Raw genomic sequence first — 26007 nt, 5'->3', positions numbered from 1 at the left:
GTCATTCTTTTTTACGTCAGCCTGAATTACTTGACCACAGAGTAACAACTATCATTGGGATTTTGAGTAAAGCAACAACGGATCACATTTCCCACCTCAAATTTTTTTATTATTATTTGGGCCTGGGCTGAGAATGACTTTAAGGGGACCATTTATTCAGTCTAAAAATTCATGCATGTAAAACAAGCAATTGTTTTAATTTGGAAAAAGTGAATGACTCCACAGGGCTCCATTAAGAAAAGGATCAACTGAGGTGAATATTCAATCCCTGACGTCCTCTCTATCCGTTGCTCAGCACATTCCTGTTCCCTCACAGCGGGTCAGAGGTCGTCTATAGTCTCTCCGCGGGATTAAAAACTGGCTTAGATAAAATGTACACCCCCAGACAAAAATCATATTCTTTTCCTTTTTGAGTGACATGGATCTATGGCATCAGTCGGGCTCTACTACTGAGTGCAAACAAATGTTTGAGGAGAAATGAAAAGTTCAGTTTTTGATGTCAGTTAGACTCCAGCCGCCAGCGTAAATCAAGCCCTTATATCTTCAAGTCAGGACTTTGCCTGAGCGGCTTTGCTCTGGGACGTTACGACACACAAGAGAAAAACAATATGAAATGGAGGCCAGATGGTAGAAAAAAGGAGGGGTGGGTTAGGTGTGGCGAAGTGTTACTAAGTGGTACCAGTCTCAGGTCACAGGTCATGTCATGCAGCACAGTGGAGCCTTCATCTCGTCCCCTAATGAAAACAGGAGTTAACTGAACACGCGTTTAACTGTTTGTTGTTAACTGCAACAAACTACAATAAGGAGGTTACGGCAAAAAAAGACTATTGGTTGCACGATGACATTTTAAAATCACTCAATTTGCTGTACAGTTTATCTTTGACCCACAGACTGACCCTCTTGTGCTGCTGCTCGACACTGAAGCCCATTGTGAGATTACAGACCTCAGTGAGGCTCACATTTATAACGGTGAAGCACTTCTCATGTCTTCTTTTTCACAGGGACAAAGCAATATCCCTGCTCATATTGAGAAAAAAAAAGACTCATACATCACAAACTGTCTGCACAGTACCGATTCAACAATTATGGAAAATAACCTTTTCTTATCTAAGGGTAATAACAATGCTGTCTATCACCCAATATTCAGGTTTTAAAGACATCAGGGGTTACAGTTTTTTAGCCGCAGTACAGACTGCATCTTGGTATTTACATTGAACCCCAGGGATATAAATCACAATCCGACAGCACTAAGTCATGTGTTCACGCCTTAAAATGTGTCCTGGAAGTGTCTCCTGTGGCCACTTGTGATTGGATGTCACTTCCCCCGCTCTATATGCAAATAATCACGACTGCTATTTGTGTTCACAGAGACCTCATGATGTTATTTTTACCCAATGTGAGTTTAGAGATGTTCCCTATGTCAGCTTGCGTGGGTGTTATGGTGCAAGTGAGCGAGAGTGAGAGAGGCAGAGGAGGGGCTGAATGAGTCTCGTGCCGCTGCTGTGAAGAAATGTTTTTACCATAAAAAAAAATAAAAGTATCAATCGTTATGTGGTGATCAGTGTTGATATCGTGGTGGCTACAGACGCATGGTCACTGAGAACATAGAAATATATTTAAGTGATTGTGACACAGCAGCGGGTCAGAGGATGTCAGTGGAGTAGGTGGTCCGACTCCTTCATATTTGGCCGAGGACACATTTGGGTTTACACAAGTCAAAGAATGTGACCACATGCATCCCACGTGACCTCTGAATGTGGTTTTGTGGATCTCAGGACGCATATGGGACGCATTCACACCTCACGCCTGTATTTAGCGCTGACAACTTGCGATTGGATCACTTAGGGCAGTTCCAAGGTCTGTGTATTACCTGTATGAGCATCCAAAAGAACTGACTGAGGTGGAAGTAGTGAGAGAAGAGCGCCAGAGCAGCACAGCTGTCCTCTGAAAACATCCGGCCCCGGAAAGCTGAGACCAGTAAACAGATCTGAGGAGAGAAAAAGACAAATTTAGAACTTGTGTGTGATGCGAATTTCACACGTTCTCACAGGAAGCGGCAGCAGCAAGTTTTTATGGAAATCCACGCATGTACACAATTTGCTCCTTTAAGAGAGCACTGGAAAATGTTTGTTTGTATACAGGTGCACTGCTCCTCGCAATGCCAGCAGTTCATATTGTGTCCTTAGGCAATTTGCAGCTTGTCCTATGGTGCATACATTTTTTAAGTAGCAGGATTTGGATACCCCCTCCGCCCCCTCCCGAGGAGAGACATCCCATCCTGCAGACCTGTTACATCACCATGCAGCAAGCAATGCAGACTGGAGCCAAAACAAAAACAACAACACAAACAACAAAGACAAAATGTGGTCCTTCCTATCGTCCCACACATGCAGAGATTCTTGCAAATGTGTGGGTGTCACATTTCTCCGGATAACGGAATAAAGGGGCACCGCAGAAAACAACGTGTGGTAAGCGTGTGTGTGTGTGAGTGTGTATGTGCGTGGCAGAGAGAAAGAGGGAGGGAGATTTTTGTAGATGGAAAGGCACCAGGACCAAAATTCAATTTGTAACATTGGAGGCAGGACTGTGTGGAAAACCCATGAGGGCAGCAGAAAATACTGCTGCTCTGCCGTCCATCCCAGAGCTTCATTAACCTCTGGCACTGACAAGAGTTCGGTGCCACTGCAGCTGGCCGATGGTTACATAACCCTTAGCCCATTGGCCCGCTGCCAGCGCCGTGGACCAGGGAGAGAGGGTGACTGAGAGTGTGGCAGAAGCCGAGGAACGTGGGGGGGGGACTGATAACATGGTCTCAAATGTTACTTTACATTACGTTCGCTACACTCGGCAGCCGGGGACTGAGAGCAGCAGTCGCACAGCTTCAGGTGAGAAAAGGAGGGTTTATCACCACATCTTCCTCAAACAGCAGCTTAACAGCGTCACTTTAACCTAAGCACACTGTAATTATCCGTGTTTTAGTCATTTCGCCTGCTGGTACCACCCTTTGGTATCGACTAATTTTCATAGCAGGCAGGTCGCTATAGTAACAAGGTAAATAGGTAGGTTGGGCCGGGACACTGCAGGTCCACATGCACACTCGCACGCACTCACAAACAAACACAGCTTGCTTTTGAACTGTTTTATGAGGTCAGACAAGGATTGACGTTTAAAAGACGTGGCCTTCATATCCAACCTTGATTTGGGTGATGCCAACGTATAGTCACTCCTAAGATTACTCTCCTCTACAGTGTTTCTATTTCCTGCTGTCCTACTTTCTTACATTTTGATAAATCCCATCAGGAAAAACCTTTAATAACCATCCTTGTGATTTTTCCAGCTTTTACGAGCCACTGCCTGCAGCCTCCTGTTGACTAAGGGGAAAAACCTGGGCGTTCACGCAAAGAAAGGAACCATGAGTCGTTTTCCCATCCATGTTCCAGGCCCTGCAGGGTGTGAGTGGAAGGGATGGCACAGGAAGGAAACTCATGCCCGAGCTGCCTGGAAAGATGCCTGATTTGGGGGGGGGGGGGGGTGTTCAGGTAGTTTATGGGAACAAAGATTATGCAGGGGGGGGCCTGTGTGTGTTTTTGGCAGAGCTTAAGCCTCATTCGACCACGGACACAGAGTGACACACCAACTCTCCTCTCTCGGAAACGAAACAATGGGGAAAGGACCGAGCGAGAAATGCCAAATACACTGCAGGACTTGTGACACATACTCGTGAGCAAACACGCAGCACAGACAGGCAGGCACACATGGAACTGGAGGGGGATGAGTTATCAGTGAGTGTGTCGAGGTATTAGACTTTGGCTCGGCTCATCTACTTTAATGATTATATGGATTTAAATTAGATTTGGCTGCATGTACAGAACAACAACATAGTGAACACTGTCTGGAACAGCAGTGTAAATCTTAACCAGGCTAAGCTTCAAGCAATGTGCCCGCGCATGTTTGCTATAGGCTTTAGAGACAAACCCTAAAATCCACCGGGATGTCTACTGAACCACTCGACCTACTGACCCCTGTGGATGACATAAGAGATAATGAGAAATGACCCTGTGAGGAAAGGAGGGCAAAGGGCCCAGAAGAGTGCAGCCTCCGACAGATTGGTGCCTCCCGGCTGTGTACGAGTCTCGGTGTGTTTGTGTCCTCCATTGCCCTGAGCTATAGGAACGCCCTGGTGTGGGTTGAGGATAGAAACCAGGTGAACTCTGTGAACCAGGTTGGGTGAGTCAGCAGGTAACAGGGTGGATCACTGGAAGGTTTTATTTGATGACATATTGTCTCGATGTATTCAGTCTTGTAAAAAGGTCAAATAAAATAAGCAGTTCCACAGACCGGTGAACACACACATTTTCACTGTGGTGCCTTTTTATGTCTTTTGTGCCTGTTGCTTAAGACTCTATTGTTACTGCTGAGTAGGGTTAGGGTTACTCTGGTAGAGATACGCACTTCATGTCACGTAGACACAGCTTTGTGCAGTTATCCAGATGAGGACATTGCATTGCCTAACAAAATCGTATCCATAACTTCTACCATAACCAATTCATGCCTAACCCTAGCCATAACCTAGCCATGATTTATATCTTAACCAAAACCTTAACCAGGAGCTCAGAAGTGAGCTCTGGTCCTGACAAGCTCAGTTTTTATGCCGGAAATAGAGTACACACACACACACACACACACACACACACACACACACACACACACACACACAGACACACACACACACACACACACACACACACACACACACACACACACACACACACACACACACACACACACACACACACACACTGAAGTTTACATCCAGCTGCAGCCCAGATCTGTGTAAATGCTGCTGTCGCCACTTTCTGGGATAATGTGCAGTGAAGGGGAGTTTTAACACTCAGACAGTCACAGGGGACAAGACACAAGCCTTTAAATAAACACAGGAAACTTCTCTTCCCCCGGGGTCGTATTGACTTTACACAGTATATAACAAGGCACTAAATGCTTTTTTTTTATAAATGATGTGAATTTGGAATGTTTAAATGGATTTAATTTAGCATTTCTACTGCAGTGGCATAAGTGTTGACTTTGGTCGAGATGGATCACATTAACAGGTTAAACATAACAAGGCCCCGGACCAGAGGAGGATATCATCCCAAAGTTGATGTCATCTGTTAAAGAAACTACACCAGTGAACGTAATTGGACTTCTACATTTCAACAACTTTTGAAGACCGGAAAAAAATAAAAGAGGGAGGTGGAATTGGGACAAAGGGAGTAAAGTACAATTCATGACAGAGAGGACTGATCTTTGGTCACTGGTCAATGGTGGAACATGCAAACCTCTGTGACCTAATGACCTGTAACATAAACCGCTGCCTCTCATTATAGTGTCACCTGCGACGATGGTATATGACATCCTTTGTCAGATCAAACCCCAAACTAATTCCTGCACCTGTTGCTTTGGCCTTATTGAATAGAGCAATCTGTGTTAAGATCAAGCTCTGTGCTTGAAAAAGAAACGTAAAGTCCGCAGCACGATTGTATGAAGAGGTCTGAGGTAAGCTAAGTAGATTTGGAGGTCACGGTTACAACTGAGGCCATTGTTCGCTGCTTCGAGAAAAGAGCCTAGGTACATGTCAGCGCCGAAGTAATGAAGACTCGCCACGGGGTTGGATTAGCTGTGGCGGGGAGGAGATAGGTGCGGATGTGGAGTTTATCAGAGCAATATCTGCTCCTCTGTCCTTTTGTCCCCGAGGCCTCCTCCTCTTTTGTATAAGGCAGCCGGAGTCGCCGTGTCTAGAGCCTCGGGTTTATTCAGAGCAGAGACAGGGAGGTGCTGCAGGACTACATCGCATCTGGTAAAGCAGGAACCACCTAAGCTCACATACGTAATGCCTGAATCCTATTCATTCATTATCTTACCAGGCAAAGAGTAGATATCAAGACTCAAGACTGGGTGGAGAGACAGACACAGAACAATATCTTTTACACCCAAATTAGCGGATATATGACCCGGGTGACATTTTTAAACCCGGGTAACCAAGTTAAAAAAAGCAGTTAACCCCTTTAACTCCTTTAACTCCTCGCTGTCTTGCCAAATTTGCGCGTTCCCTGAAGCACCTCTGCAGCTCAGAGCTGATGTTTTTGTTCCAGATCGCTTGCTGCCCTTCGGGAGTTATTCTTCTTATCTATATAAAAGATTTAACCTCACTTTGATATGACAGGCGGCCTCTGAAATAAACAAAAGGCTTGTTTCTCAACCCTCGCTCAGCAGCAGTAAATGATCCGAGAGCTGCACATCAAATGGGATTAATGTCAAATAAACTCATCAAGAGACAGATGAAAGAAAGCAGAAATGCATTAGCAAAAAAAAAAGAATAAGAGAAATTAAATTCAGTACAATACAAAACACGTTATGTCTGATGGAGGAGAGAAATGCTGCAGCATCAGACTGCACAGGGGAAACTATGCACAGCAAGTTGTGCTGCTGATCAATGCACACCCTGTGTGCTGATGCTGAGGCAGCTCAGTGTACCATTGTGGCTAAAAATAGCATCGGCCTGATGCATTACATCACTGAGGGAACAGGGCATTGGCTGTCTGCCTGCCAGACTCTCCATCTAGACCCATGTCCAAAACACTTAACCTCCACCTCTCCCTCTCCTCCATCCTCCCTCCTCCCTCCTCCCAGCTCTTCCTTCTGCAGCCCCTCAACTCCTCGCCCCCTCCTCCTCCTCCTCCTCCTCCTTCTCCCCTGCTCCCTTAACTCCCCCCTTCTCTCTAACAGCTACCGGTCTGATCTAGCTGGTTCCAGCCTCAGCCTGCACCCTGGGTGTTTCCTCTAATGCCTTTGTTCAGGCGAAGAGAAGAAGAAAAAGAAACGGGAGAAAGGGAAACATGAGATTATTATTCCACACTCATTCATTCTCATCACTCTCACTGAGGCAGAGCCTTCCCGTCAGGCCGCCTCACTCCTCTCATCACTGTGCCGCCACTCCTCCTCAGAGCTTCTAGTGGCCTAGGCAAAAAGAAGCTAGAATATATATAAGTACACATTTATGTAAGTACACTTAGTGAGGCTTTAAACACAAATCGCGGTGACAGTATTTGTGCCACTCAATGCAGTTTTTTTTCACACTCTTCATTGTGAGCAAGCATCATCAGTCTCTTCACGTGCGGTAGCCTCTAAATTCATGCGAGCGAGCGTGTTGTTTATGTGCCGGAGCACACAGGGCAGCGAGTTGCACGGAACAGGTCACATGGGGCCTGCTGATAGCTGGGTTAGTGGGCCAGTGTGTTGGGGGATAAGTTAAGTGAGCTGACATTCGCTGACGAGACATGTGAGGTTGGTAAAATACAGAATAAGTGAAGACAAACACAAAACGGGGCCAGTGCTGAGGTGGGGATCGATCAAATCTCAAGTGTCTAACGTCCCGACATCTAAATCTTAAGTTTTTAAAGGTTTCTATATTTATGACATACTAGATGGTTCACCAACGTACTTTTCCTGCGCGTTAATGAACAGCTATTTCAGGTATTTACAGAAAGAAAAGCGTTTTCAGTTGCTTAAGGTCAGAATGTAGGAGTAAAGTTCACATGTGTTTGGGGTTGAACCTTGCGCTGAGGCTTATTTGCTGAGCCAGCTGTTTGCAAATAAACACCCACCCCCCTTTGGCATGTTTCAAATCCAAACAACCACAACACCGCATCCTACATTCGCTTACGTGAGCACACGCCGCAAAACCGGTAACACTGTGTCTACTTGCATCTGTGAGACAGGGAGGGGAGGATATCAGGAGCCTTTATACCGCACATTCTGGGAAGCACTGATATTCCCACAATAGACGATAAGATGCAAAGTCTGCAGGTTTCAGGGCTTTGTGAGAAGGCTACAGCAAGTTTGCACAATTGTCAACAAGTTTAGCGTGACATTGATGCCGTTGTTTAAAGGTGAGGGAATGTGGAAGCCAAGGAAAATCACAGTTTTTGTTTTTTTTTATGTGTAGTCAGAACATTTGAAGATTTTTGTGCCCTGTACGATATGTATTGCTGATGCATCATGTTCTAAAAGAAGCTGAATCAATTCATATTTGTTTCATTATATTATTATAATAATTCATCTTCAAAAGCTTCTTCCCACAGACCATACGACTGTTGAACAAGATTAGATAACATATTTTGAATGCTTATTATTTTATTTTTGTTGGAAATCAATTGAACTCAGCCACTCAGCACTACAGCTTTTTGGGATTGTCATTTGTTTGCATGCGCACATGGGTTCTGATATACACAATTTCATTCCATTGAATGTTTTACAGATTTGGTAGAAATGACATAAAACTTGTTTTTAGAGTGTTCCTTTGTTTTGTTGGTAGGTTGTTTGTCTCTAAGCAAGATGACTCTAAAATTACAGGACGTATTTCCATGATACTCAGGTGAAGGATGCAGTATGAGTCAGGGAAGAACCTGTAAGACTTTGGATTGATATGTATGATGAAGGTGTGTGCTCTATGTGACATTCTAGCTCTAATTGTTTTAATGTGTATATCCGTTCATGAATGTTTTCTGTGGAGTGTAGTAGAGACTGATGCAAACTGAAAGTAGGGGTAATATGGCTCGTCATAACTTATTTAGTGTTCATGCATTTAGAAAGACATGGATAGAAACTAGTCCCAATTCAATGTACTCATGTTCACTCATACAGGGAGCAGTGCTGGTGCTGCCTCCTCCATACAGACACTCTTAGCACCACCTCCCACACAAGGCGCATTTATCCATACAGAGCGGCCTCTGCTCTTTTCACCCATTCACACTTCAGTCAAAGAGAGTCTGCAGCTGGAAACCTGCAGCTGCTTCCAATCACAACAGGGCTGCTTTCGAGACGCCTCTCGAATTTCCTTCCTCAACATCTGGTGCGAACCGGTCTGGAGGCCAGACAGAAAAGTCTTCGGGTTGCAAGGCAGGAACTGTGCGAGTGGATTCCCACACACACACGCACACACACGCACACACACACACACACGGCTCCTGCTATAAAAACACTGTAACCAGCTGAGCGGGGCCAGCTCCCTAAACACACACACTCAGTGGGTCGACTTTGCTCCACCACAAGACTCACACTGTGTGTTCTTCAGGGCATACATGACGTGGGTGTGCACCGATCCACAAATAGAATTCTATAGTCGAATTCCATGGTTTGACCACATTTGCTTTAAACTATTCTGACTCAATATATGAAATGCCACACAGCCAAAGTTCATGCAAACATGAGCACTTTTCAGCTCCGGCTGATGCTGTGAAAGTTTATTTGTTTTTTATTCCAGCAATTTCACCGACCATCATTCTGGAAAGGTGAGATGGATTCAGACTGAGAGCCAGAGAGGGAGGATAATCTGTTCATCTGAATATACACACACGATATTTCTTTTTATCATAAACAATGCATACATAGAGATTTGGCCAACAATTATCCACTGCACTGTCTCACAGTCCCATGTGACGTAACTCACGTGTCACCATCATAACCGTGTCAGCATTTTTAGGGAGTGCTAAGAATTGTGAGAGAGAGAGAGAGAACTGATTATGACAGCGCCACGTGTGTTACATCACAGGTAAGACGGGGAACAATTGGGCTGCTGGCCTGGGCACACATGGATTGTATTCCGGTGGGCCGTTACATCACCTCCAGTTCAGTGGTTCTTTAATGCTTCGTCTAATCATCAGGTGCCTAAGTCGAATCCTATTGATCTGAAAATCCTGCAGAAACCTACACTGACCCACTGAGGCTGCCTCATCCACTGCTGTGCAACTGGCCATCGATCCAGCAGAGATTGTGTCTTTGCAAATTGACGGACCTGCAGCAGCTCCCAGCCTCCGTCAGTGGCCGGCTGAAAGGCCGCTCAATATGTGAAGACTCTGATTGAGTTAAATACTGTGTGTTCCATTCATGCTGCTCCTACCCACACACACACTGTTCTCTGTTCCTCGCAGTCTCATTTAGACTTAATCAGAGCCACCGCTGGACTATCATGTGCTGCATAATGTCTCAGTGGGCCTCTTCAACTCAAGTGTTATACACAGACTAAACTAGCACAAGGCCTAGAGGACTTTGGCTCAGTCCAATATATGCAATTTAACTCTCAACTGTTTTGCAAGTTTGAATCTGAGCTACTTTAATGAAACTCCTGTTGAGGATTTCTTGATTGGCTGCTTAGATACAGATCAAACATCGTCCTCACTCATAGAAGAAAAGATTGAGGATTTGAGTGAAACAGTAAAAAACAGTAAAAAACGTAATTTGTCATAAAAAAGAAGGGTAGTCATTGGCATGGTTTTTCATTCACATCTGCTGTTGAACTTGGCTCTAACTGTGGAGCTACAGTGACCCCTACAGGTCAAGGGGACCAAGGGCTGTGTTGCTTATGTGTGTTTGTGTGTTAACGTATGTGTGTGTGTGTGTGTGTTTGTGTGTGTGTCTGTGTGTGTGTGTGTGTATGTGTGTGTTTCACAACTGAGAGAAAGCTTGCTCTGCTTTCTTGATGATATTGTGAACATTTGTCTATGCAGGTGTGTGTGTGTGTGTGTGTGTGTGTGTGTGTGTGTACTCCTTTTACCAGCATCAACACTTACCATGTCAAGACCAGTAGACCTTATTGAGACCAGAGTCTGATCCTAATTAGGCAAATCGTTAATGTTGAGCTCCTGGTTAGGGTTAGGGGTAAGATGTAAATCTGAAGTTTGGTATAGTTTTCCAAACAAAAACAGAAATCCTAAAACTGCTCCAACAGAACATTCCTAAATTCTAACCAAATATAAACGTAAAAAATCTATTGTAAATCGTTCTCATCACCGACAGAATTAATGCCAATATGCTGCATCATTATGTTTGGCGACAGTCGGGAGAATCCGAGAAACCCAGTGCAATCAACAAGCTGGAACGGCAACAATATTGACCTCAACAGTTTCAGGATGAAGCGTGTTTTCTCTTCTCCAAACCACCAAGGTTCACTCCACTCTGCACACAGAGGTCTGCCAAGACAAGCTGTCAAATCCCAAAATAGAGCAGGGACTTTGACAACTGCAGCTCCAACTTTGCTTATCAGCAAAAATGTCAGCAGCCTTTTGATGAACTGGATGACTCCACCGAATTAGGTAAAAGGTGGCTGCTTCTTTATGAGGAGTTTGGAAAGGACAGCTTTATAAGTACATAACAATAACTATTGTTACCTTTTAAACAGACTTCTTCATGCTGGAACATTTATTACATCTAGTCCCTAAATTCTTTAGGTTTGAATATGTCTCTATTTTCTACAGAAAAGTCAGCAATTGATAAAATGAATCAATGCCTTGAGCTGACTACTCCCTGATATCTATCTGTAACTGTATCATATTTATAGTTTGTATATATACATATAGATAAATTAAATATAAAAGTAATGACATTGTGCAGCTGAGTGGCCAGTTTATGTGAATCTGTATTTACGAGTTTATCGCTGCTTATTTTGTCTAATTTGTGCATCTAAAATATCCAATCACCTCTCAGATAACTGCCCCGGGGCTTTGACAGTTTTTAAATTATATTTATTTTTTCTGTTTGAGGGCTTTTAGGATATTCTGTTCGCTGTTCTACATCTCACCTGACAAGATAGCTGGAAATAGAGGAAAGTTCATGGAACTGTGTCTGGGGTCAGCAGCTGTTAGGACAACAGACATTTGGCAAAAGTGAGAGTTTAACTTCCAGAGTGCAGAGAGGTCAGAGACTGCTGTGGCACAGCATTAGGAAAACTTAATTTGGCTTAAATTGAACATAACAAATGGAAGTGCAGATAATGGCCACAAACACAAAAGCATAACCGCCTCAATATGTGCGAAAGCTGAGGACACGTACAGTATGAGGTAAGTGTACTGCTTTCGTATTATAGGTCAATAGTTCACCAAGAAAAAACAGACTTTCAAGGATGGCTTGCATTGGTCGAAGACTCCACTGATGGCTCTCTGTAATCTAGGTTAGATTAATGTTTACAGGAAAACTCCACAGGGTGCATTTAAGGACTATAGCAGTCACCACATTGTAGATGATGTTGTTACACTATGATGAAAATGCTGCTGACAGACATCCTGGTTGCTGATTTTCTAATATATATACACTTACCCACCAACCTAGACAATGTTACTATCTATTAGCTATATACAAAAAACACATCAGTCTGTCTCTTATTACATGTCATTTAGCTGACACTTTTATCCAAAGCGACCTCTAATAACTATAAGGTCCAGTATCTTGCTCAAGGACACAAGGACACTCTCCCAAGAGACTGGGACCGCAGCCCTTCCGGTTGGAGGACGACTGCTCTAGCCCTCAGCCACAGGCGCCTCTATCAGTCCAAAGCTCAGTTGCAGTGTTGGTTATGTCAGTTGATATCTGAAATGAGGTTTCAAAATATAATAAAAACAAGGGTGTGTGTGATGTCTTCAACACGTTTGACAGGTGAAGAAATGTGTGAAATGTGTCCTTTTGAGAAACACTGCAAGTAAACACAGTTTTTAAAGGAATATTCCACAGGGTGCATTTAAGGACTATAGCAGCCACCACATTGTATATGATGTTGTGACACTATGATGAAAATGCTGCTGGCAGACATCCTGGTCGCTGATTCTCTGAGATTAAGTCACTGTAACCAGTTTAGGATAAAAAAACAAACATGTGGAAATCTTGTCATTGGTCAAACTGATGAGTCATACAAGACGTGCCCAGCCACTCTAACTGAGAGAGAGAGAGAGAGAGAGAGAGAGGAACAGCCATAATGAGAAGGCAGAGAATAGAAACAGTGACATTAATCATCATTTTGTGAAAAGAAGGTTAAGTGAGAGCAGTATATTTTAGGACAGGCAGTCTGGCTGCCTCGTGTTTTCCAGTTTAGAGGGGAAGAAAGACCTAAACAGTGAATGAGACTTTACTATATAGAATTTAGCCTCATTTTCAAGTGTCAGGCAAAAGCGACAAGGTCAAAATGAAAATTGAGTAGTAAGATGCTGCCGGGTCAAACAGAGACGGATCAGATGAAGAGGAGGAGAGGAGCACTAAGCACTAGGTGGTGGATCAGCCAGAGGACTGTAATCTAATCCTCCCAAGAGGCAACACACACACACACACACACACACACACACACACACACACACACACACACACACACACATACACACGCACACACGCGCACACGCACACACTATTCACTCTATTTTGCTGTGAATGCAGACACTCCTAAGAAGGTCAGAATTCCCAGAATATGGCGTTAGGCGCTTGTGAGAGATGGACTTGCAGTTTGCACGGGACCCTACTGTCTAGAGCTGATGGTACAATTAAACTAATTAGATTATATGTTATGACGTTAGGGGACTGTCAACATGTTTGTCGACTCCTTTCTCTGAATTGAGATGGCATTAACGTGAATTTTTCCAAGTCAGGAACTCATTTTTACGATTTCCGACACTACATGAACGAACATTAAGCAGCAAAGGTTTCCTATCTGTCCCTTTGCTCTTCAATGCCTCTGCTGTCAGTATCTCTGCCTGTTGACTCAGCCCCTTCACCACTGCAGCATCCACCTCCAGGCTGCAGGCTGAAAGATATTTGCTCATCACTCCCAATTATCTCTATGTAATAGGGGGAAGTGATGAAGTCAGAGCCTAGATGCCAACTCTGATTATGCAATAAACATTTCAACATGAACAAAATTATATGAACACAGTATATATATGAATAAATATAAACACAGATTTCTCCTCATTCCTTGCCCTCTTTCACAATTGAAGGTTTGCTGACGCACAAAACCTCCCTCTGTTTATTAGTTTAATGATTGGTCATGATGAGAACTGATGGACTTCCTCTGGAAAAGCGGAGTCACTCACTTTATTTATAAAGAACTGTGTTGATAAACTCTACAGGTCTTTGATTCTGGCACTTCATCCATCTTCATTCCCAGGGAGAGCTGAGAAACTGCCTGCATGCCTGTCCAAAACCAGTAACCCTCCAGAGCCCCCCCCCCCCACACGCTGACGACAAACAAGAACTTTAAGGAGTTTTGACGGCAATCAGACGACTTCTTTATTCTTCTCCGAGACGGGAAGTGACTGTGGTGTGTGGTGTTTGTGTGCATGTGTGTGAAGGTAGTGTTTCTGTGTTTGTGTGTGTGTGTGGTTTGAGGAGCATACTTCTGAATGTTGGAACCCGTCCCAGAGCTAACAGGAAATCCTTTAAAATCTGAACTAAGAGTCACCTACACACCTCCCAGATACTGGAATAAAGAACTGGGGGCACTGGGGTAAACACGTACGACTGTCCGGGACGTGGGGGGCACTTTAATCACAGAGGATGGGGAAGTTTTTTACTTTCCCACGCCAGCTGATGCATACGTGTGTTCAAGCACATACACATAACCCTCAGCTCAATTTCATGTTACCTACAGGACTTCTGTCCAACACAAGTTATAATCAACAAGAACCAAACTATAGTTCGGTTTTATCAAATTAACTGAGGTTCCTGTGATTTTTTAAACTTTCAATGCTGTAAATCTGTTAAGTGTTTAAGATACAGTCTATGGGGACAACAGTAGAGTACGACAGAAGAAACAATGACCTCTTTGACACTTCTACACTTTTCCCTGGAAAGTGTCCGTGAGTCAGTGTCCAATGTCGCGTACTGTTCAGAAATATTAGACAACACAACATCCTCTACTTTTCTTGAAATTAGTGGGAAAAGGGAACAATCTAGAGCAAAAAAAAAATGAGAAAAAAACAAGTTCAAATAAATAGAAAAATTAAACCATCAGCCATCTAGTTTTGTTTGGAAAATGATGGCTCTCCCCAAAAATATTTATGTCTCCCCTGCTAATTATCGCTAAATGAATGCGATCTTCACCCTGGAGACACAGTGAAACAGCTTGAATACTGACCTGAGAGTGTCCGGTCTGGACTTATTGCATTTGGAACCACTACATACATCTGTAGTCCATATGAAAAGTAAGGAAAAGCTCAGATTATGTTTTAGATTATTGAATTAATTTTTTGCACCAAATAAATGAGCTTCACTGCTGCTCCTATGATGAGCCCCGACATTAAAAAGGCACAAATTCTAATGCATGTTACAATGAATACACACAAGGCGAGGCTCCATCCCATCAGACATATGCACTGGGTAAATTTCCACTCTACACACACAATCTTCAGTTGTCTTGCTGAGGGGAGGACAAACTGCTGTCCAGAGCCGGAGGCTGTGTGACCTCTGTGGTGACAAAACATCCACACAAACACACACACACACACAGGACTGTGTCTTAAATGTTGGCTTATCTATCGTATGCTGTATTGATAGTGTATGAACGATGTGCAAAAGAACAAGCACTGTGCATATAAACTCTGTATGAATGTATGAAATGAGTGAATGTGACTCGTACATTAAAAAGCTTTGAGTGGTGGATAAGACTGGAAAAGTGCAACACTAACCCAGTACGTTTAACATCCATATAGGTAATATTATATTCGGAAAATACATATATAGCAATCGGCCTAAGCCAGTGGCCTGAGGGTTCCGAAGATATACGTTTTGTTGCCTTTTTTGGTGCAATTGATTCTTTGAATGTGCTAAATACATAAAATGAATTATTATTACTATTATTATTAAGCTTATAATTCTCCAGAATGTTCCTTATGTCTCCTTCTATCCTGCACTTCTCCTTCTATTCTATTAATACTCCTGTTTCCTCACTGTCATAGGTGAATCCATAGTAAAACATACATCCATTGGCACCTTCAGGTCTATGACATTATGCAAATGTCCGTCTAAAAAAGGATTACAGCCAGACATACTGTGGCAGTAAAACAATTTTAAAATGTTCATAAATTGAGGCACGAGCCTGCAGCTCCTCCACCTGCTCTCAGACTCTCTCAGAGGTGAGGGGTATTATTCCAGCTCTCTCCAGGCAACTGGAGCTCTCGCAGCGAGAGAAATAAATCAAACCGGCAGCTTTCATTTTCTCCGCTCTGAGGGCAGCAGCGTCAGTGACCAGTTACAGCTCAGCCACCACAGATGGAGAGCCGCCCTCAGTCACAAGTGGTTGGTGCTGGAACCTGACAGCTCAAATGAATGGTGAGGCACGAGCCAGGCTGTGAGCCACAAGCTCATGAGACATCTGTGTTATCGTGTGTGTCTCTTCCTCCGGAGATGCAGGGTCCTTCACCTTCTCAATATATATATTATTTCACACAAATCAAATTAATACTTTTTAAATAACGTAGAGGTCTGAGCTGAATACAAAGAAATTACAGGCACAGTGGGTCCAGATAAATCTTTTTTAAATCTGAACGTCCTCCAACACCAACCCTTGTGAGGAAAAAAGGGAACAATGAGCAGCTGTAAAAATGAGATATTTCAAACTGATATCTGCATTAAAAATAATCAAATACCGTCTCGCGTCTCCTTTAATAAAAATTGTGTTATTAATTCAATTCAAGTGCGTTTGTATAACTCGTTGAGAAAAAAGTGTCATTTCATTCAGTGGAACGCAATAACCCAATGTCTGTATATACCATATTATCTACTCATTATTTTTACTCTAACATTATTATTATTAATATTATTATTACTACTACTACTTCGGAAACCGTAGCATTAAAATATGTACATTCATAAACGCAGATGCCATGTAACTTTGTTCAACTGTGAACTTGTCTTGTGTCTAGTGGCAGTGACCATAAAGAGAATTTAGAATCCTGACCTTGGAAAGTGAAATACATATAACAGCGACTCTTCATTAAGAGATTTTGGTTTTGATAATTCGTCACATATTTCAGCACCTGGTTTTAACCTTTTTAACAAGGCAAAATCAGTGACTGAACATTTGGGCTGACGGCTGTATTGACGTCATTTACAAGGTTTATGAAAATAAGACGTCTGAATTTAAGCAGCTGTCGGACACAAACAAAGCTTTTAGAAAGAGGAGACTTGAGACAAAAAGACAAACAAATCTCCAGCTGGAGGTTTATACAGAGAGGGCGGTTATGTTTTCTGTTTCTGGCAAGCCGTCTCAGATCTAAGATTAAAAGAGTTAAGTGAAGACAATGACGTCCAATGGTCTATTTTCATTCAGCACATCCTGCACAGAGAGCCGGTCTTGTCTCCATAATATTCCCAGCAGATGAGCACTAAGAGGCTGCGTCTTTACACCAGACCTTCAGTTTGCCAGTGTGGAAATCCACCGGACCTCCGTCGACCGGCCTCGACTAGAAGGCCGAAGAAACACAAGCATGTATTTAAAAAACGATTTCACAATCCCGGACACGTGTGCATCCAAGGAAGAGGGCCTTGAACACAAAGTACAGTATCAACAAGGAAACAGAACAGGATGGAATTTTCCATCCGAAACCCTCAGGTTCAGGGGCTCTGCCGGGGCCATAAACAAGTCGGGCCCGAGGAGCTTCGCCCCCAATGACAGTCTGCTTTAGTAGGGGCTCGTGTTTGTCAACCACAGAGAGGGGAGACCAGTGGAAAATTACCAGTCCCGCACTTACTCATGCACACGTACACACACACACGTACACACACACTGTGGGGTCCAGCTGAGACACCGACGCGCAGCCACATTTCTATCTCGCTCACTGCTTGTGTGACAGCTTGCGTTTTTAATGGGCTGCGGGTGCGGGGGGCATGGCTGCGTTGTCAGGACGCGCCGGCCCGCAAAACTACGCAACCGCTGACATTCAGTGGTGTGTGTCCGCATCTCTGCACATTTCCAAGAAGATACCTGTGACATGTCTGGTGACCAGTGCGATGGGACGGGGCAGCGTGTGTGTGTGTGTGTATACAGGTTTTAAAATAGACTATAAATTTGTGCGTGGGTTTTTTCCTGCGTGTTTCTGCGAAAGTTTGAATGTGTGAGCCGCTCATCCATAGAGCACAGAGGGACAGGGGCCTCTTCTGAAACTTTCCTATTCATCTGCAGTGAGCCCATATATGGAATGAAAATGCAAGAGAAACAAATGAAGGTGTATTTGTGTGTGTGTGTGTGTGTGTGTGTGTGTGTGTGGGGGGGGGGGGGGGGGGGGGGGGGGGGGGGGGGGGGCGTCTGGAAGTCTCAGCCGTCAGAAGCATTGATTTGTGGGTCACAGTGCACATTTGTGTAGGGAGTGATCACAGTAAGTATGCTTTACCTGGGTTCCGAGGCAGCTCACCATCATGTGGGTGAGCAGTTTGGCAGCAAACATTGGGAAACGGGAGCACAGCACATGGGATATGATGGCCAATGCAAAGCCTGTGGAGGGGAGTGGAAAACACGAAAAACAAGATGAATAAATTATGAATTAACAGCGGTTCATCATATCGATGTGGGAGGGATAGAGATGACCACGATCCGCCAGAAAGAAAGAGAAGCGAAATGTGTATTGCAGGTGTGTTTTGTACCTGAGATGCAAATAAATCCTGAAGCGTAGAAGGCCTCGTTGTAGGATGCAAGGGTGGCAAACTCTGCGTAGGCCGTGTAGACAGACAAGTGGGAGCAGGCACATTCCACATAGCTCCCACTCTCCTTCACCACCCTGCAGTACTGACCATCGGATGACCAGCTACAGAGGAGGAGGAGAGGGAGCAGGTAAAGGTGAGGAGAAAAAAAGTTGTGACACAATTGCGATGTTAAGAGATTAGACGACAGATGAGGCAAATAACAAGGGAAGGAGCCCTTCGCTCAGCAGTTGGACCAGTGGGGTTTTTGTATCTTCTTTGAAATATATATTTATTCATCTTGCATCACATGCATCCCTCACAGATGTTGTGCAATTGACCATTATATCAAAGTTTGTGCTGGATTCAATGATAAATCTGACAGATTGACGGGGTTTATTTTTTATAGCCAAATCAATCCTCTAGAATGTTCCTCTTATTTTTCCAAACACATCAAGTCGTATCAACACGACTTTGGTTCTTGCTTCACCTTTGTCTCTCTCAGTATCACTTCCTTCATCTGTTTAGTTTTTCTGGGATAGATTGCCCAAACAGCTGTTCGGGGCCAAACCCCCCCAAAAAACTGCCAGTTCTTAACAGTGTGTTCCAGCCAAGTCCTGTTCCATTCCCCAAGAATGTCCTCGACAAACCGACTCTGAGTGGAAGGGTTCAGACTGGAGCAGAATGCATCTGCAGATGTGAACGAGAAAGATGCACCTTCCCCCATGGTCCCACAGAGAGAGGCCTTGGTGAGAGGATGAACTTGGACTCAGCAAACTGGTCTCACTCGCACAGAACGTGTGAGGATGCCCGAGGGGTGAGGGCGGGGTTACGGCTTCGCAAAAAATGTAGATAGTTATAAATATAGATGATCTGTTTCAGAGACACACTGTGAAGAACTCAGATAAAGTCGCCCTCTGGAAAACATATTCATAGATCCCAGTAAGGAAGATGGAGACTAAAGATCACGCCACAACAAGTTCTTATTTTCTGAAATTGCTGCGCGTTGTAAGTGTTAATACGACCTCACGTTGTGTCGCTCACTTTTACACAACGACTTTGAAATTTTTGTCATTAAAGTTTTCTGAACAATTTTAAGTTTTTCACATCCGTCAAAGGTTCATCAATCATCGAAATCAAACCAAACATTTCCAACTGCTGCAGATTCACATTTAAACACATAACAAGGCAAAATACAACTTTACTTTTGTAATGAAATCCTGTGTATGTGTCCTTGAGCTTACAGTTACCGCTATTGTAGATCAAAAATGCATCAACAAAACAAGACAACGGTCATTTTGTTACCTCTGTTTGACGGTGGTATTGAGTAATGTGAGAAGAAAACACCACAAAGAGCTGGAAGAAGTTGTTTGCTGCATAAATTGAATCACGGTTTCTCACAGAATGATTCCTCATTAGTTTGTTTTCACTCCCCCCCCCGACAGAAATTAGTGTCCACTCTAGTATTAAACCACATTTGCTTTTACCATTACCGGTGTCGTTAAATCAATCAGGACTGAAATCTTTCCTGCTTTAATATCTGGAGTTTTAACAAGTCTTCTGTGGAGGATCTAGAGGTACAGAGCATGTGTCTTAATATGTGTGTCTATGCTGGATCACCTTGCAGTGGTCCGGTTCCAGAGAAGGCACAGAGACCGGCCTGGTTTCACTTGCTGACCAGGGGTGTGGATACGATACACCACCTCATTCCCATCCTCTAAAGGTCGTGACCCTCTGTCCTGGAGGCTGACTGAGAACACCTACATTCAAACAAGCGATAACACGAGAGAGAGAGTTCAGCTCTGGAGTGAACTAAAACATTTATGGCGAGTTTCTGCTGGAGCAATACTGCCCCCTGCAGGAATTCTTAAAAGTAGTAGTTTCAGTGAAAAGGTAATTTGATAAACTTCTTTTGCTCATGACATGACATGAAGAAAAACTTTCCCTACCTTTCCATTGAGAGCAGTGGTCGTATTGTTGCTGATGAACCAGTGTTCAGTTCTGAACTCGGTCTGCTGGATCCGGCTGAGGTTGCCACAGTCGGGAGTCAGGACTGCTGGTACAGCCAACAGTGTGTCTGGGAGCTGGAAGAAGTCTGAATTACGGCCCCTGAACTTGTGCCCATTGATTTGTGTTGGGTACCACTGGAAGGCAGAGATGGTCATATACGGACACGTTTCCAGGATGGTACCCCTTCTGCAGAAATCAAAGGAAAACATTTAAAACCTCATTAATTATATTGAAAAGGACAATCAATGGTGTCTTGTAGTGAAAAGTCATCGTAAGGTTTATCGCTAAAGGTTTAAAGCGCGATATTGACACTCACATCGCACACTGGCTGTGGGTGAGGAGGGAGAAGGCAAATCGCTCAGCCACCTCGGCAAGGTGGCTGAGGCCGCGGGTGTCGACCCTGCTGGGATTGGCCAAAGAGCACAGCAGGTCATAGGTCAAGTTCCGGCTGCTCTCCTGTAAAGGAGTCCTCTCCGCCTCTTCGAGCACCTGAGAGAGACGGGGTGAGAGAATCATTAAGACTCTCTGGTACTGTTTTGCATGTTTTTGTCACTGATGCACATCTGATCTCTATTTGACTCTGGCTCCGTCACTTCCTTCAGACCTCTGTGTTCTACAGCTCTTGTGTGTCTCATTCATTCCTTCATTCATTGTGTCTTTAATGCTGTTTGCCTCTGCAGTGTCTCCTTTCACTCGCTCTGTGCACCCATGTGTTCTCAAGCTGCCTAACTCCTTTCTCTTTCTGCAGCCCCGCACCCTCCCTCATATTAAATTACATTACTGTCTCCACTCGTCCGGAGGCAGAGCGAGTGCAGTATGCAGACTCTGATGACAGTGCTCTGCTGGAGTGACAACTGAGACCTTTTCGGATGACAAATTAGACCTCACTTCTGTCACACTGGTGCACTGGTGATGTTTGCCCTTTAGCAGAACTCTGTCAGACAAAAACTACTCTACTGACTCACAAACTTCAAGTGGTGGAATTGTATTTTGCTCATTACTGTCTTATTATACAATATTAGAACAAATGAGTCAAATTCAAATCAGTAATCTGCGATTTGCAAAGTTTGGGAAACTAAATATTGTTGACCTCACAATTATAACTTTCAGGAAAAAATCATTAGTAAAACTATACTAATATATATAACTAGAATGGCCTTCAAAGGAGTGCAAACCTCTGCCAAGACTGAACAGACCCTTAAAACACAATGTTAACAAATTACTAGATCTGCATCAAACAGTGATTCAATTATATTTCATGTCTCAGTGTTTCATCAGCTCATTTTCGCAACAAATATTTCACTTCTTAATTTTCTCTCTTACCTTCCCCAGAGCTTCGAGCACGGCCGTCATCTGCTCACGATTCAGAGGAGGAGTGACTTTGTTTATCAGCTCTTGCAGCACCTTGTTCAATATATCTGGGCCCAGAGGCTGATGTAATTGGTCGAGTAAAACCCACATCGCTTCACTCGCAGCGTCTGACACCAGGGTCACATTGGCCAGCCCGAACTGAGGGTGCACTCTGGCGCCCCCTGTAGCGTTGTAAAGCTCCACCTGGAAGCGCTTCGGTGTGGGCAGGGACGAGGCGAGGTCCGGAGTGAGGTAAATGTCCAGCGTCGTGTTGTGGTGGCCCACAGCGAAGGTTATCAGACCCTCTTGTCTAGGAAAGTCCATCCCTGCTTTAGCGGGCCGGATGACTGAGGGCCCCACCACCTCGTCCCTCAGGAGCTCCTGGAGGAAAAACACAGACATCATGACTAATAAAGTTTTTTAAATCCCATTTGATGAGAGGTAATATAACGTATTACTATATGTTCAACACCTGTAAACAGTTAATAAAACATTTATACAGTTAGACCTTTTAACGGCACATTTACCATGTGATGCGCAGTGCCCACATTGTCTGCATCCCAATGTAAATGAGTGAAGTTCACCTCATGTTTTGACAGATGTAAACCAAATGAGGACTGGCCTTTATTAATAGCAATAAGAACAATAGTATGATTTATGATGCAGTCTAACAACATGTTTCCTCTCTCAGAGATTAAAGCAGACCCTGTGTCTCTGTGAGGTTTAGATTTTTGTTGAGTGCACTAGACACTCGATCCCACTTTGATCTCCGATATCAAAAAGTGTGAGAGCCAGTGGAAGTAAAGCCGCCGATCTGAGTGCAGCCGAGATGTCGGTAATAATATCACCTCAAAGAGAAATGTGAAGGTGAGGAGAGGTGAGGAGAGAGGGATGCATTTGTCTTGGAGGTCAATAAACCAGGACTATTTATTAAACTATATAGACACTATAAGTGGACGATGGACTGAATAATGGAGGCATCCATCAGATGAAAGGTGAAATTGACTATTAAACACTGCTGTGTTATTGATCCTCCATTTTAAAATGCATAAATTAAGTACTGTATCATGCAAAGTTGGTACTTATGCAGTATTTAACTGCACCACTTTGCAATACATAGTTGTGGCACAGGGGAACAGTGGTTAGCGCTATCTCCTCTTGGTTTGAGCCCTGGTTCAACTGGGGTCTTTAGTGGTCAGTAGGGATGGGCTCCTGCTATGTCCTGGGACCCTCAAAGGAGAAGCGGTATAGATAATGGATGGATGAATGGATGGATGGATGGATGGATGGATGGATACCCTAAATAAGTGCACATATTTAGAATAACTAAATTCACTCATTGAATTTAAATATTGCTCTTTAACAAATAATTCCGTAATTTTTGCTCAGTTGTAGCAGACAGTTGATGACATAATTAAGAAAACACATTTTACAAACATGTAATTACACATAACTGCAGTGTTATTATGAAGAAGCCTGATTAGATCAATATACTGCGCTGAAACTCAGAATGATGAGGTCGACAAAAATAGGTCAGACACACGCACACCACATCAGTGGTTGTTGAAAACACAATTTTTGCTACAAAATGGTTGAAATTATATTAGTTAAGTTTGAAAATTAGACTTCCTACAATTTAAAAAGACACTTCCAAGGCAAACTTGAACAAACCACTTCAAGGTTCAAGGGATTCTTCAGTGCAATTTGTGCATATTTCCATTTTCTGTCTATGTCCAACTGTATTCACATGTATGTGAAGCTCCACATGTGCACGATTGTTACTTACCCGTGTGCGGTATTGTACAGACATGGCTGAAGCTGTGCTCGCTTGTCTGTAGATCTGCAGACTGAGCTTTGTGGTCTTCAGCGTGGCGATGGGAAGTCTGTGGCCCACCGTGAAGAACACAATGCCTTGTGGGTCGTCGCTCTCTGCCAGGGTGATGTTGGCGAATTGAGTGGTTTGGTTAATGGCGGCTCCAGCACCCACCTGATAAATCTCCACCAGGAACCACGTCTGGATCTCTGGCTCCTATGGCAACACAGATGAGCAGGTTGTGTCATCTGTCTCATGTTGGAATACTGTGTGTGTTTGAAACTTAGCAAGATCCCCTGCATCCCACTGACCTCATCATCGTGGACCTCCAGAGTAAGAGCACATATCATCGCTCCTCTCCTGCACAGTGCAGCTCCCGAGGTGTGCAGCAGCTGTGTGGTTAGGTTTACTCCATTGCTGACAAGAGTCGGAGCTGCTTTGTTAAACGTAGCTCTCCAAAAGACCTGCAAGTCCTCAAAGACTCTGAACAGAGGGAGACGGGGGAAATAATAATGATAAACAATTACATAAATTTGGTGGAACAAATTATATCAAACTATTGTCGGGGTGAAAATAAAACTAAAGGTTTTTTCTTACCTGTTTTCTTGTCTCTGCAGGTAGAGGACAGCAGTTCTGTTCTCTGAATCCTCATCCAGTACTTGGCCCATCAGAGAATTCAAACTAAACCCTATAATACCATTATGGAAATCACTCCCTGGCATGGACAGACAAAAGGATGAATCACAAATAAAGAGAAACAGAGTAGAATTGAATTTCCTTGTAACCTCATGATTACATAATAATTTATTTTCTTTTTCATCAATCCTATATGAAGAATAATTAAATCATCTGCCCCCTGATGTGATTATATGAAGCCGAAAATAGCAGATGGAGACGAATGCAGCATTGACACGATGCGAATCAAATGGTATTAGTGAAAGTGGAGACGAATAGAGAATCACTCATTGAGATAATAAACATATGTCCGCAGGTTCATTTGATTTGTAGAGATAAAGATACATCTGCTGTAACATAAGGAAGGGTGCTGAATACAAACCAACAAATAAACACTTTGCATCTTTCTTATTTGCTGGGACATGCTATTTTTGTATGTTTTTCAATACGTCTCATCTTTTCATCTTCAGTCTCAAGTGGATACAGTGGATACAAACAAATATCTTTATTTCATCATCTTACCAAGGATAGTGATCTTTGCAAAAGCTCCAAACCCCTCGTCCTGTCGGTCTGTGATTTGTGCTCCTCCCTCTGGATCAATGAGGTAGATGAAGAATACTTCCTGTCCCTCGGGCTCTGAGTCGTCGAGGATGAGGAGGATAACCTCTGTCTCATTCTGCCCCTCCTGCAGTGACACGATATTGGACTCCAAGCGGAAGTCCTGTTGTTCCTTTGCGAGGATCCCGGCAGGTTCGAGAGCGAATGGAAGAGGAGTCGTGCTTCCATCTGGATAAAAACACAGCAACACAAGTTTAAGTCGTTTTTTAAACACAGTAAATAACAAAATTCTATATACTGCAATGGAGCAACAAGACAAACACACACCTCCATAGGCCTGGACCCGAACCCTCACATCCCCTGCCACACTGTCCGATCTGCGCACCCTCAGAACCACCCTCCGGTCCTGCTGGGTCTCCTCATCCCTGTCCTCCGGTACCTGGACCAGTCCAGGTCCAATGCTCAAAACTCCACCAGTCACGTCACTGGACAAAATGGTGACAGTGGCTGCGCTGTGCTGAGGGTTGAGGCGAGGAGAAACCTCGGCCCAAGCCAAGATCGGGTTAAAGACTTGAACATCAGTTAGATTTACATGGAAGTACTCATCAGGCTCTGAGAGGGAGTCATCAAGTATTGAAAGCTGGAACGATGTGTTGGTCTGGTGAGGAGAGTCAAAGACCACTCGGCCGTCAGGCACCGCCAGAAAGTCCTCTCCTGCCGCTGCGCTGCCGGCTATGGTTTTATAGGAAATGCGGCTGGTATTGCTACGAGAGCCGTAGAGTCTCTGAACATAAAGTGTTATCGTCTGGATGTCCTCTGCGATAACTAGCTGCCGGGAGTCAGGGGCAAACTGGTAGATCCCCAGTGGCTCCACTTCTGCTGTGGTGAAGCCGGACCTGTGCAGGGAAAAAGATATACAACAGTTGTTTAGAATCCCTAATCAAAGATATCATGATTTGTTTTATTCTTAATATTTTAAATGTTTTATTTCTGTATTATTTTACTCCCCTGATCGTATTTGCATTAGTTCTCAAATATTTGAATAATGTTTCCACCATGTAAAGCACTTTGTAACTGTGTTTTGAAAAAAGATACGTATCTATAAGGTTTATCAA

General features: G+C 43.7%; 1 protein-coding gene across 1 annotated transcript in view; it reads right to left on the bottom strand.

The window, feature by feature from the left end:
* Nucleotides 1-26007, bottom strand: part of adgrv1 (adhesion G protein-coupled receptor V1) — a 99294-nt gene that overhangs the window by 28684 nt on the left and 44603 nt on the right. The window contains exons 77-88 of the mRNA XM_053421042.1: nt 25216-25788; nt 24857-25113; nt 24257-24374; nt 23971-24142; nt 23633-23875; nt 21820-22227; nt 20813-20985; nt 20436-20682; nt 20107-20246; nt 18451-18611; nt 18201-18301; nt 1871-1987 (exon numbers count right to left, since the gene is read on the bottom strand). Of these exons, the coding sequence (XP_053277017.1) occupies nt 1871-1987; nt 18201-18301; nt 18451-18611; nt 20107-20246; nt 20436-20682; nt 20813-20985; nt 21820-22227; nt 23633-23875; nt 23971-24142; nt 24257-24374; nt 24857-25113; nt 25216-25788 (2710 nt within the window). The remainder of the gene's footprint in view (nt 1-1870; nt 1988-18200; nt 18302-18450; nt 18612-20106; nt 20247-20435; nt 20683-20812; nt 20986-21819; nt 22228-23632; nt 23876-23970; nt 24143-24256; nt 24375-24856; nt 25114-25215; nt 25789-26007) is intronic.

Source organism: Pleuronectes platessa, chromosome 4, assembly GCF_947347685.1.
Source record: "Pleuronectes platessa chromosome 4, fPlePla1.1, whole genome shotgun sequence".
Lineage (NCBI taxonomy): Eukaryota > Metazoa > Chordata > Actinopteri > Pleuronectiformes > Pleuronectidae > Pleuronectes > Pleuronectes platessa.
This window is presented reverse-complemented; position numbering and strand designations above follow the sequence as displayed.